Source organism: Neolamprologus brichardi, chromosome 9 (assembly GCF_056152115.1).
Source record: "Neolamprologus brichardi isolate AB-2024 chromosome 9, ASM5615211v1, whole genome shotgun sequence".
Classification (NCBI taxonomy): domain Eukaryota; kingdom Metazoa; phylum Chordata; class Actinopteri; order Cichliformes; family Cichlidae; genus Neolamprologus; species Neolamprologus brichardi.
This window is the reverse complement of record NC_142112.1, coordinates 11,115,449-11,129,666: the sequence shown is the minus strand read 5'-3', so window position 1 is coordinate 11,129,666 and position 14,218 is coordinate 11,115,449. Positions and strand designations below refer to the sequence as shown.

Sequence of the window (14,218 nt, the reverse complement as noted above, 5' to 3'; positions counted from 1 at the left end):
ACTCTGCATTCTATTTCACTTGATTCAGTTTATTTTGAAAAATCTCAACAGACTCTTCAGCTTTATTGTGAAAGGTTCATGTGGAAAATAAACATGCGGACGGCGGAGCCACGCGATGGTTTTACCGTCGTTGTTGCTAACGACAATGCATAAAAACAATCACTTGTCCGTCTGTAGTGTGGCTATATTAAATATAAGAGAAAGAGAGAACTTCAGGAAATTATACAGTGACCATCAAAACGATGAAAAAATATTGCCGTAAACAGTTGATTTTGCGACACCACGAAACAAACGATAGCATAAAATGAAACGATGGACATTTTTATATCGTCATCCGATATATATCGTTATATCGAACAGCCCTAGTCACAAGTTGGAAAGTGGACCAAGAGGAGCCATTCACTAAACTCCAGAGACAGGTGTCAGCAGAGAGAGAGCGAGGCAGAAAAGTAGAAGAGAAACCTCAATGCCCAGACAGAAGAGAGAAAAAGAAGAACTAGGAAGAATGCATGCAGCCAGATGCACGCACTCGCAGAGACAGGCGCTCACATGAGCACAGCAGATGCACTGTTTGCTCAAGTTTATTATTAGATTACCAAAAGGTCTAGTGCTGCACTTCTGAGGGAAAAGCAAGCCTTCATTGATTTTACTCGCTTGTTGCCTCACCGTGAGTGAGTGTGCGTTTGTAGGCACTGATGCAGGAATGTCAAGCACGCGCTGGAAAACAAGCAGAGGCCTCCTTTTCAGCCGGACCAGTAGCAAGTCTCGGCACAGGAGATGGTTACAGCACTGCTTGCACTCATATCTAGTGGAATTTACTGTCTTTGTGTAATAAGAGTGTATGCTTTCTTCAAAAGCTTTCAGCTTATTTGGAAATTGGCTGTAAAGAGTCCCTGCACATAATTTTAGGCTGCACGCACAAAGGGCCCATTTAGCAAAACATGCAATTAGCAGGTTATTGTGGTGCTGTGTGCTTAAGAACAGGTTGTTTCTGTACAGTAAACTCAAGAGCTTCCCAGGACACTCAAGTGGGACAGAAAGGCTTTCTCACTATCCACCTCACTGTCCTTTCTAAGAACAATACACACATTCTGCTTCACGTGGGAGAAAACGCACGTCACTGAACTTTAATGAGCCGATTCAGCACAACCAAAATAACAGCGGTAAATTCATCAAACCTTTCAGCGAGCGACTGCAGTTTCAAAGTGCATTTAGGAGTCTCAAGCAACCGCACATAGCGGTATATTTCATTACACTGCTAAACCCTTGATGCACATTCCCAAACTTTGCTCTGTTGCGCAAGTCAGCAAACATACAATGCAGGAGGACGGGGCCAACGTGTGCACGTGCTTCCCTCTGTGTTTCATACACAGGAAGAAGGAAACAGCAATGAGCAGGCCATCGACATCCCAGCATATGCTCACACATTCACAACACCTGCTTTTAATGCTCTCCTCCATCTTTAATGGTGACCTTGTAGTGTCGCTATTCTGGATCACTCATCTCACCGTGGCAGCTGCTTAGAGGTTCACAGCTCACGTGCTACAGCAAATCTCCTCATTAACCAAAAATATGACAATGTACCTGTCTGGGATGCCTTTGCCATCCCATAACCGGGTACGAGCAGCAATGTCAGGGTCCAGGGCCTCCAAGCCTTCCCCCTGTCTATCTCTCCTCCTCCAGGCACCACTAGCAAGCAAAAAGACCACAAAGCAGGCTGAAGGCAGGCAAACGCTGCCCTCAAATCAGCAGCTTACTTTCATTTTTAACCCCTCTGAGAATCCATCTGGATGCATACAAGCTTGTTATGTCACTGTGGCTACACAGCAGCCCTTCAATGAGATTTCTCTGAGAGGAGAAAAAAAATAAAAACAACAACACAATACTAGAAGAGAGCTTATTTAATGGGAGTGACTGATCCATCTTGTAATCTCAGGGAATTACCAGTTTCATCACAGACACAGAGAGCCTGTGAGAATTTACTTAACAGCCAAATGTGTTGGAATTATGAAAGAAAGGGAGGGTCCAGCAGTGTTTAGACACTGATTGTGTCAAATGGTATAAATCCTGGCGTGAGGGTGGGGTCTTCAAGGCCTTTCTACCTGTGAGTGCCTGCAGGGCAGCTGGTCGACTCCATGGCATAAAAACACAGATCCAAACACTTGCAGGGCCACCACATCTGCCCCTGTGTGACACATCCACTGAGAGAGAAAACAACCATCCGACCTCTCCAAAAATCCCACAGAGTGGCATTCATCTGCTCATTAAGTCACAGTGCTTTGGAACTAAGAAAACCGCTTGCAGTCAAAACGCTGAGTAAAAGCACTCCTGAGGAACCTGACTCAAAATAACTTTCTTTGTGGGGATACACACTGTGTGGTCAGACAAACAGACAAAACAACAGATAAAAGCAGAGTAAGCGTAGAGAAAACCAAGATGTTTATGTGGAAAAAGGGCTTTAAATCACATGTTTGCTAAATTCAAAAAAGAAAACACACAACAGATCCTACTGCGAGGTCCCCGAGAAGTGAGGAAAAGAGGCTTATTTTGCCCGTCCAATAAGAGCGTAGTAGCTATCTAGACGAGAGAGGAGGGGGAGGGTTGGTTAATAAAAGGGAGTTCGTTTGGATGGGGCTGTGTGACCACCGGCCCAAGCAACCTCCAGTGGTGCAGAGGAGGCGTGGATTGAACCGTCAGTCTCAGCCAGAGCCGGAGAGATAAGCAAATTACACAAGGAAAGCATGAAGAGACACAGAGGCGTTAATCGCCACCCGCACATCAAATCAAATCAATTAAGAGGGGGCCAGCTGGCACTTAAATCCTCCCATCCAGTCTCCATTCATTCAGAGGCTCCTTCTGAGTCGATGTGCTCAGGAGAGGAAATGTGTTTGTGGATGGGTACAGTTACTGCAGCTTTAGCCTCTTCTAATAACCTGATTTGTGGACATGGTTTGTCCTCCTTGGGTGGCTTTAAGTTGTAAGTGGGTTAAAATTAGTCTTATTAGATGATACTGCCACTCCAGACAGCCTGACAGCAAGTGTATTAGTGCCTGGCAGTCTGCATTTTCACTGCACTGGCATGCTGGGACACTGGACATGCTCGTTGCCATAGAGATACATCATGACATCATGGTTTTGCACCTTCAGTGAGGATCTGAGATAACTGTGACGTTTACTGCAGCTTCAACAGTGTTTGCTACCTCACGTTTAGACCAGCTTCAGCAGCTTAACAGAGAAGTTCCTGTATGTCAATGAGCTACTCAGCCTTCAGTGTTGATGGGCTATATGCTAATATATCGGCCACCGTTTTCCCCTTTCAGAACATGAAACAATCAGATTTCCCTAAAATTTGTTATGTTATGTTATAGGGAAGAGAGAGAGATGAGGAACATTGAAAGTGCTGCGAGGTTACGCAAATAAAAGTTATCATCTTGTTAAAATGGAGTCTTCACAAGCTTGGATTCTAGTATTTATGTGGATGCTAATTTGAAATGCACCACCTAGCTAATCTGTTCCAGATTAAGCACACTCTTCATGGCACTTGGCAGCTGACACCTCCCAGCAGGATACTATGCACCTCCACACCACAAAAACTTAAGGTAGTCACACCAGATCGCAATATGCACAGCGGGGCTGATCCAGCACGTGATTCATGCTGGATCAGCTCCGCTCTGCAACCCAGTGGACACAAAAGCTCTAATGCCTACATGCCATGCTGCACACCACAGCACTGCCATATCTATGCCACAAAGGTCAGAGGTGTCATAGTGGTGCGATGGTGGCCCGCCTTGGGTCAATCAGATAGTTTTATGTATGTTGTGGCAAGTCTCAATCACAATACAGTGGAACCCTGACTTACGAATTACCCATTTAACGAAAAATTCAAGTTACGAAGGCACTTAACGGCAATATTTCTGCCCGTGTTACGTCAAAATGCCCGCGTAGGCATTCTGACTGGCTGAGCCCACAATGCCTACAATGCCCACAATGCCTACAATGCCTTCCGAATCATGTGACAACCCCCTTGGCTTTCGTACTTGCACTTCGCTGTTCCACTTGAACGACATATTGTTGTTGCAGTTAGCAATTAGCCTATAGCGTATCGTTCACTCAAAAGGCGAGATGGGTGCTTCGACTTACGAAAATTTTCGACTAACGAAAGACCCTCGGGAACGAATTAATTTCGTAAGTCGGGGTTCCACTGTATTAAGTAAACACAAAGGATACAATTAACAATTTTTTTCAAATCGCATAAAAGTGAGTTTTACCACTCTGGCACTAACAAATGTCTGAAAACCAACTTCTAAAACACAATATTGCCTCAGCAGGAACCTCCCTCTGCCTCTTTCTCTTCAGGGGGCAGTTTGCTTGTACCCGTGCAATGGCAGGAAGCAGTGGAAGGAGAGGAGCTGAAAGAATTGGGCTTTCTGCAGGGTCATTCACTTGCCTGGCAACAGGCCAAACAGGACAAGCTAACACAACACCACAAAGGTACAAAGAGAGAGGGAGTGGGTTCCACCTGCCCCGGCGACTACAGACACCGCAGAGCTTGACGGGGAGCTCTGGCTAAATCCTGTCTGCTGTCTGTTACTTATGCGCCCCGCCAGCTCTACTGCAGCCTGACAAAAACCACCCCAAAGAGCTGCCCATGCAAATGTAAATGCCTGAGAGTGAAATGTGTTTATTTTGGCCAAGCATATAATTAATTCCAAAAGTTTAGTGAAGACAGGCAGTAACACAGAAAGCAACCCTTTTCTTTCTTTCTTTTTTTTTTGTTTGGGGGGGGGTTATGTCAATAGCGACCCACTAACCCGTTAGCCATCCAACAGTACATCTGTGGCTCTGAAGCCATAAACTGTGTTGGTGTGCTGCCATTCTCACTTTCCTTCACATGGCGCATCACACATGGCATTCGCACTCACACATGTTCTCGCTCACACAACGGTCCCCGCAGCGAGGCGATCAGGGGCTACAGACTGATCCACGACAGATATGACCTAGTTTCTATTCAGGCCCGTCTCTTTGTTCACTCCACAGTGGAGGAGGCTGCTGCAGCCCGTGGAACAAAGAACACAAGCAGCACTTGGAACCTTGGAACCAGCTGACCCTGCCTGGATACGGCCGGCCCAAAAATGGCTCGAGAAGGCAGAGCCACATGGCCTCCCACTGTTTTCAAATCTCCTCCTTTTTCCTACTTTGATCTACCAGCGCTCCAGACAAGGGAGGATAAGCCCCAGTTCCTGCAGTCTTCCACAGTCCCCCTGTCTGAGAGTGATGAGACAGATATCTTGTGGCCTGAGTTATCAGTCTGTGGGACAGGAAAGAAAGGGGAGGGAGGAAATAAATTTTATGATTTCAAAGTGTGTGTGTGTGTGTTGGGGGAGGGGGGGAGGGGGGGGGTCAGGAAGTCTGGATCTCTGCAGATACCTAAACCTTTGCAGAGATAATCTGTCTCAAAGCATTAGCCTAGCTATAATGATACCTTTACACACCTTCCTGTGGTACAGCAACATAAAAGTGTTTGAAAAGCTAAAGTGACAACAAACCTGCACACCCTTATACTCAATCTACCTGAAGACTCTCAGTTACAGAAGCCTGCATTTAACAAGCAAAACCATGAACATGCCATTTAGTCGTTAATGGCCCAACTACAACGCAACCCCCTCACCCCACTCCGTCTGTACAAACCAGACAAATTCTGCTTCAAGGGCAACAGCAGATTTTAATAAGCACGTGCAACTGTTGATGCTTTTACTCAGAACTGGCAAATGATCCACAGCTGATGAACGATTGCAGCTAAGCAAGATGATGAATGAAGAAGCTGGAACTTCTCTCTACGCAATGACAGAATGTGACTGGGACGAGGGCAGCTATTTGCAGATGGCCCAGAGGAAATGTGAGCAGAGAGTGAGAAATAAACCAGGGAGAGAGGAAGACGTGAACAGAAAAGGAAAAAAACCATAGCTGAGAGAACAAAGAAACAGAAAATGAATGGCGATCATAAGGGGAGCAGTTACAGAACCAAAGGTGTCACCCTGTGTGGTATTTGGTGCACCTGCAAAGCAATGCGCAAAGCAAGGCTTACTAATAGAAATTAAGCAGCAGCTTACCTGCATGTGTTCTGTTGAGCTGCTGCTCAGCTCGTCTCCAGACTCCGAGTCGTTGCGGAGCTTGTTCAGCCCCTCTCCAGGCAACTCGCTCAGAGGTGACGTCTTGCTGCCATCCGGGCTTTTGTGGTTGTTCCCCGATTTTGGCGTTGGTGAATCAGCCCGCGTCCGTGGCAATGTGGAATTGTTGGGGTGGTGGTGGTTGTTGTTATTGTGCAGAAGTACCAACTCAGCCACCAGCTTGCAGTGGTGGGGACTCCCCACGTTCTGGTTAGCATCCTTGGGCAGTGCAGGCGGAGTGACGCGATCAGAGGATGGAGAGGGGGTGGAAGAAGGCGACGGGCGTCCGAAGCTGGACATTTCTGGCTGAGGTCTGTTGAGGTTCTCATTGGAGGCCCGGCAGATGTCCAAAACGGCGGGCTTGGCCCTCAAGGCGGGTTTCTGGGGGGGCATGAGCGCCCTGCGCACCTCCCTGACGTACTGTGCTGGCACATAAAATGCCTTTGCGCCTTCATCCTTTCTCACCTGCCACCAGTCCTCGTTGGTCTTCTTCACCAGCATATAGCACTCTCCCTGCCGGATAGCCACCATCTTGTCTTTGGCCTTGTACTCGTAGTCATATTCCACCTCAATGTAGACCTGTCCCGGAGCGATGGGCAGCCCCTCTCTGTCAGCCATGTCTGTGGGAACAAGTGCTTGTATTCTGACCTCAGCTGATCAGCAATCTGGGCCTGCAGGGTTCCTCATATCTCACTGAGGAAGATGAGACAGAGGAGAACCATAAGTTGTTAATTTTTATTTTTTTTAAAGACTACAAAACTTTGAGCAAAGTTGAACACACACATCCAGTAAACAACACAAACCCTCTGCTATTTATATGGCATGGGTATCCACACCCCACTTTATTACTCACCTTATAACCACAACCACAAAGCGCTACTGCTGAAACACGCTCACATTATGACACAATGTTCCCCCAGTCAGACGTGCTCAGATGGTGAGTCAACCACAAGCAGGCAGTCAACACTGACTGGCCCTGATAATGGATACGACCACTAAGGATATCCAGCCTGGTAATCCGATCGTCCTCTGCTGAGCTAAAGGTGATGGCAACATGACCCCACACACTAATCTTAATGACTATAACGACACTGTGTGTTCCTTCAGTGGCTGCACTTAAAAATAAAGTCGACATCATTTTATTAGCTTCCTGCCATGCACTGTATAAAACCACTACCAGCCCATGGTAGCCTTTGTGTAGCTCTCAGGCACACAAGCAAGGCTGCACTTCAGTAAATGTGCTTCACTCATTTCATGTTATACTGTAATAGCAGCAGATGTTTTTTTTTTAATTTTATTATTTCAACACTTTTGCTTTTAATCATCATTATAGATGAAGCCGGTGTCGTCAACATGGAGTGTTTTTAATGGCCATTAACATGCAGTTTCTCAGGGTGTAAAGAGAAGTCCAATTGGGAGGAAGTCTATGGGAAAATCCACTTCCTTCTTCCTTGATCTATGGCCTCAATAAAACCTTTCCTCACGAGTTCATAGTTTCAGTCGATAATGTGAAATATTACGAAATAGATTGTTATGTTTACTGTGTAAATTTTGGTCCCAATTAGTCTCCAGAAAGACAACAAATAATGTATAAAATAATTTTAGCTCAATTTCACATGTAAAGAGCCATTCGTTTAGAAAACAGAAGCGATACAGTAGAGGTGGGAATCACCATACATCCCACGATACGATATTATTGCAATTTTTTAAAATATTTTGCGATATTCAGATCCTGTACATAAAGGTAAACTTTATTAATATTAATTTTATCTAATATCAAAGTACCACACTCAGTCTTTCTCTCATTTCAGTTTTATTGTTGACAAACTGAACGGTTTGTATTACAGTCTAGTCCAACTTAACTGAACGCAACCATCTGGTACAATTATAGCTATTCTGAACTATGCAATTTATGAAAACTATGCAGCCCCTTCAGCAACTGAAGAATTTGAACGTAAATTAAAACAAAATATAATTTTACATTAAATAAAAAAGTTTTAAACTTAATTAAAATAAAACATGTCTTAAATTAAAATAAGTAAACTGTCATGTTTATTGCTGCCATAAAAAAAGTGAAACACATTTGGACAGTGAAGGAATGTCAGGATTCTTGCTCAGAAAAAGGATCAACATGCTCTGAAGTCAGAGCACAAAAACCTTTTTTGTAACAAAATATCGATTTTTGCTGTCCCTGTATCGATACATTATTAGCAAACAAAATATCACGATACTACACAGTATCGATTTTTTCCCCCACCTCTACTATACAGCTTGAGATGTGCAATTTCAACATCCCTAAGTTCTTCCAAACTCATCGAGAGTGTCATTACATGGATATTACAATTTACAGATCACACTGGATCTAGAAAGTCATAAAACCTTCATTTAGAGATTTGTAAGGAAATAACAGTTTTCTGTTTATCATGATCCAAACCATTTGTTTAGATTTTAAAAAATAATAATTTAAATTGACATGCATTTTTAATCCGATGTGTTGTAATGCTGGCATCATCGCACCAGGAATATCTCAGTATTTTATTTAAAAACTGTATCCTCTTGCAGGCTGGTTCTGGACCACATGATTGGCATCCCTGATATGAGTCCTGCTCTGCAGCTTTGGCATCATTACTCATTAATGCAGCTACGAGACACTGTGTGAAACCTCTTAAAAGCTTGAGGCGATCTCTTTGCTATATCATGTACACTCAGTGTGTGAGTCAGAAGACAGCTGGGCCCCACGCCATTCCAGTTTGTTTTGGGACGAGACCTGTCATTGATCCATCGGATAGTATCCTTTCGTCAGTTAACCTAATATCTCCTCATATTGAATTCTTCTTCTTCTCCTGCCCCTGAAATACCAGCCACAACGGACTGAAGTCTAGGCGGCAAAAGCAGCTGCTTTTAGTGAGGCGTGAGAACATGCCGCCAAATCTACAAAGGGCCCCATCCTTACGTACAGAAATAGACAGCTACACCCAGAATAGATTTACAGTGGTAAGAGCCGTCTGGGCCAGAGTGGGAACCCATGAAAGATGTCCATAATGAGCTTTAATAGTGTCTGTTTCATCTGTTTCAACACTATGTTACAGTTGCATCAAGCCACAGCTTTCTGGGTGTGTGTCTCTGAAAGCAGCCCGGTCCAGGCTTGTCCCAGCACAACCTCCAACTGTAATGTCAAATTACACATGCATCAGCCTTTATGAATGACCGTCTCTTCAGGAACATGCAAGGGCAAGAATGCACCACTCAGACACAATCTACAGTTGACACCATGAGCAAAGCTGCCAAAGATGTAGTCACGCCTGTTAGAGCTTCCACATGATAACACCATTATCACCATAGTTTGCATGGCAGCCACTGTCCTGACTTCATCACAGGAAGCTAACACAGAGAGCAGTGAGTTTAAGCTCTTCGGTCCCTGTAGTAGTATGCAAGGTTGTAACAGATAACTACTAGCAACTGAAGCTGAGGCACCTATCTGAAAGGCTCCCAAATATACCCAAGGAAAACCATTTCCCACACTGACCACAAATGACCACAAAACCAAACGATTAAATCTGCCCTAATGGGAGCATAAACTGAGAGAAACTGGCTGAAGATCAAGCATGACATCACTAGCCTCGGAAGGGGCCCCCAGCTCCACTAGTCACTACTGTTAATAATTAAAAGCAACTTCTCAGCAAGAATGCAGCTGAAATTTGGAGCTCCTCGTCTCTCCATTCAACTGCTGTGGTTCTGGCAGAGGACTCGAGAGTAAATCTTGTTGGAAATAAATCCCCAGTACTGCACAGCAGGGTGTCACAGCACTGTGCAGCTTCACAGGAGCGCACTGGCCAACTTGTTGCTCAGCTCTTACAAAAAAAAAAAAGGGATGTTGTGCAAATACTGCCTGTCCCTGTCGATATGGACCTTGATAACCATAAACTCGTTGTGTTTCTTTTGTGGAGTTTTAAAAGGGGAGCCTGGTGGTTCGAAATCCTCAACCAGTGACAACAATCCGGTGACAGAAATAGGTCTCTGGTAAAACATTTTTAAAGATTCTTAACGAACATGTTTATGACTTGCACTGCTGCACACCGTTAACATGTTAAATCAGTGTCTCTCAGCTGGGTGGGTGCAGATGGAATAATATCAAGCTAGGCATCAGCAAGGAGATCACGACCAGAGCGTTTACCTGCATACATCTGCAGACAAGCCACTGTAGCAGCAGAAACACCCTGAGACCTGCACTGCCTTTGTCCCTATGCTTCACCCAAAGCAGATGTGTGGATGAGCAGCATCCACTCCAACATGTGCTCCTGCTGCATTGCAATCCCATCTATGCGGGTTATTTGCTGCATATGTGGATGAGCATCAATGGGAAATAAACGCTGCTTCTCCCTGACACAGTACTGGAAAAGCCCCCTCTAAAGGCAAGCAGTCTATAAATTGTAGGGGGGGACTCAGAGCATGCCTGAGGGGGCAGGCGATGGTGAGGGGCGGTATAGGTGGGGGGTAGGGTCCCTTCCACACACACACACACACACTGCAGTAACGCAACACAAAGGAGTTTAATCCATGACAAAGGGTCTCCGAATCGACATCACCAAGGATTCCCAGGAACGAGGGGAGAGGAGGGCATGCCTGCCAAAGAAAGCCCCCTCCTCCTCTTTATGTCGCTCCCGGACCGGGACAAATAACCAAAAACACCGAGAGGAAATTAGCCCATCAACACGGAGTGATGCTATCACGTGGAACCTTTAATTACCCTCTCAGTAGAATATCAACAACGTTTCTTTAGTTTATTTTCCCACTAGCAGAAATTTTCGGGGTATTTTCGAGAAGCTTCATGCGTGGACAAAAGCACTGCAGGTTGACTCGAGTACGAACCACCGCGCGCTCTGCAACAGCGTGCCATAGCAACAAAGTAATTCCGCCAGAAGCCAATAGCCTCGCGCTGACCATCGCGCCCTGCCAGGATAAAATCACTCACCTCGAGAAAAAAGAAACTCCCGCTTCGTCTCTCCGTGCTTCGTGCCGACCGCAGAGGTACTCCGAGGGAACTTTTTTCTAACCTATTTCAGTCCCGCCTGCTCCGACTGAGTCCGCAGAAGACCTCAAGTCCTTCAGCCAGCCTGTTCGCAATCCGCCGCCTCTCCACAGGCTGTCAAGTTCCGAGCGGAAACAGCGCACATCCGGTCAGAATTGCCAAAATAAATCTGCCTCCGTCAAATTCTCGCTATTGGAGACAATCACGATAACGATATCACCATAAGAGCCATATTTATATAATCATAATAAAAATAATAATATTATTAGTAACAGACAACTTTGCCTTTAGACTTTTCTATTTCTTGGAAAATCAATTACTCTTGATGCAGTCACACAGGCGTGACAGACTGTACCCACAAATGTACAAAACAATGGAAAAGAGTTTTATTAAAAAAAAAAAAATCAAATGTGCATTATTTACACATTTTGGACGTTATTTAAAAAAAACACGGTTATCAAATCAGCAACAGATAATTTTATTTCTTGGTTAGTTTATTGTTTTATTCGTCTTATGCTACGGAAACTTTAGAGGGAACTTTTGTTTTGAAGTTAATTTGCATCGTAAAGAACACATTGAATTATATCAAATATATATTTTTGCTCACTAAAATTTATATCACAATACTCCGGAATACTAATTTGTCCAAGCATAACAATCTCCTCGCTGAACGTAGTTGTACTTGTCCTTGGACTGTGCTACTATATTATCATATTATACACATTTCATTTCAGAGGAAATCCTCACACGTAAACAGACATTTGTTTTGTTTTTTAGGAAGCAAATTTTACTGTGTAACAAAAAAAAATCCCTGAAGGCTTGGGGAGTTAATTGAATTGCGTTTATAATCCTACATGATGTGATAAAGTAATCAGCAAAATTTTCAGTTGAATAGTTTTTAGATTTTTGATGGACTTTTAGTTTCGTGAACAAACAAACTTGTTTCCGGTTTGAGTTCGCGTACTTTATTGCAGCCTGTAGCAGTGGGGGCATTTAACACAGCAGTCGTCTGTCACTCCCACTTCGCCCGTCTGTCAACGCTGATAGACGGGTTTCAAAGCCTCGAGGTCTCCCTGGCCTCTCCCGGCCGAACACCCTGGGGGTCTTTGACTTTGTTCTGGTAAACTTGGGTTAGGTTGTAAATTTCCTTAAGGTAAAGGTCATGACAGTAAGATGAAATTATTTCCCTTCAGAACCAGGCTTTTAATTTTCACAGTCTTTAAATCGTATAACATCACTAAACATACACACTGAGCTGAAATTTCTTTTGGTGATCAAAGAAGAGTGTATTACCATCCAAGCAGGAACATGAATGATTTAGTGCCAGGAAGCAGGGAGGCTTCAGTGGAGTCACTCACCCAGACTTAGCCTCTGGCAATAACACTACAACCATAGTATCGTAGAAAAATGTATGAATGTGTGCATAAATAACTCTGTGTTAAAACACAACGTGTTGTTGTAAAGAGGAAATGACATTCCCGAGCACTGATTTCAGTACACATCAGTCTTGTTTAGAGAGGTTTTTTGGCTGTTTTGCTCTTTTTTTTTTTTAACATTTGCTAGTGTGCTAGCTAGCAACTTACTAACTTGCTTTCAGTATTTTCAGAAAATGTTAATTCAGACTTTTATCACTGAGGGCAACATAACACTTTTTCGTTGTGTATTGCTGTTCTTTTCGCTTTTGCTGTTTCTTAGAAGCCCAATCCTCCTTTTTTCCCAAGAGGTTTTTCCCTTTTCCCATGCTTCCACTGTAAATAATGGTGTGATCCAGATTAAGTCGGAATTTAGATTTTGGAATGCCAACTCAACTTGGATTTCCTACTCAGAGAGTCAGAGCAGCCTCACCAACCACAAGTTAGCAATCCAAGATGGCGGCCTTCAATATAAACAGTAGAAAACGAATCACGTTTTTTCCTCACTTTCCTGACTTTAAAGCTGGAACAGGCTAACTCGGGAGTGTCTGGAAAACAGCATGGGAATGCTTTCAGTGACTTGCCTTGGTTGAGTCAGGACACCATCCTGTGGTACAAGTTGGTATGACGCAAAAGAACAGCCAGGACCTTTTTCAGCTCCAGTTGATGTTGTTCCCGCTCAGTGCAAGATTGATTCTGTTGAGTTTTACTTACGCTTATATTATTTGTAAACAGAAATTATTCTTACATTTTGTTAAGATAATGCTATAATAATTGGTGTTTTCAGCCTCAGTAACAACATACATAATCGTGTGTATATGATTTTTAAAAGTCATCCCACAACAGAATCTTATCTTGTCAAAGTTTAGATCTCACTCAGATGTTAAACTGTTCAATGGTGCCTGAGTTGTGTCTCCCGCAAACTGAAAGTAAAAAAAACCTTCCCAAAATACAGGAAACCAAGTGTCTGATGCTCAGACTTTTCTGAGGCAGGATTCCCCCCTAATGTGTTAGGTAGGGAATTTGTTTTTCTTGTCTTTATTTTCCTACTCGTCTTCTGGCTGCTCTTTTTAAGGATCGCCACAGTGGATCATTTGCCTTCATGTCACCCTATCCCGAGCATGCTTCTCTGTCAAACCTCTGTTTGGCCCATGACATCCATGAATCTTTTCTGTGGTCTTCTTTTCCTCCTGTTTGGTTGTTTATTTTCATATCCTCTCATATTTTCTACATTAATCAGCTCATCAAAGTCCTCCTTTCACCTTTTCAACACTCATCATTTGTTTGCACATTTCCATCTCCATTCTTAATCACGCTGCACATACTCAATCTCTGTCTGCAGCCAATCACCACAAGTCCCTTTCTCCTTCCTCAGCGTCCAGTCTCACATACAACTCAGTATAAGCTTTTTCCTTTGCTACCCCTCATTTTAATAGTTGCCCCCCCCCCCCCCCCCCCATATACTCCTGTGTAGTTTCTTCATCTCCTCAACTAACCCCCCCTCCATTGAGTTATCCCAATGGTACAGGAAATAAAGTCATCAAGCAAGATTTCAAATTCAAGTTTATTAATAATTATTAATATATAAATTTGAAAACTGCAGTGGAAGC

The 14,218-nt window shown here is 43.8% G+C and overlaps 1 protein-coding gene across 3 annotated transcripts in view; it reads right to left on the bottom strand.

Moving 5' to 3' along the window:
- arhgap12b (Rho GTPase activating protein 12b) overlaps positions 1 to 11,312 on the bottom strand; it is a 64,044-nt gene extending 52,732 nt beyond the window's left edge. For all 3 annotated transcript variants that reach the window (XM_006804497.2, XM_006804499.2, XM_006804498.2), the window contains exons 1-2: positions 11,140 to 11,312; positions 6,111 to 6,860 (exon numbers count right to left, since the gene is read on the bottom strand). In XM_006804497.2, the coding sequence (XP_006804560.1) occupies positions 6,111 to 6,785 (675 nt within the window). In that variant the 5' untranslated portion in view covers positions 6,786 to 6,860; positions 11,140 to 11,312. The remainder of the gene's footprint in view (positions 1 to 6,110; positions 6,861 to 11,139) is intronic.
- Positions 11,313 to 14,218: the final 2,906 nt, after the last annotated feature.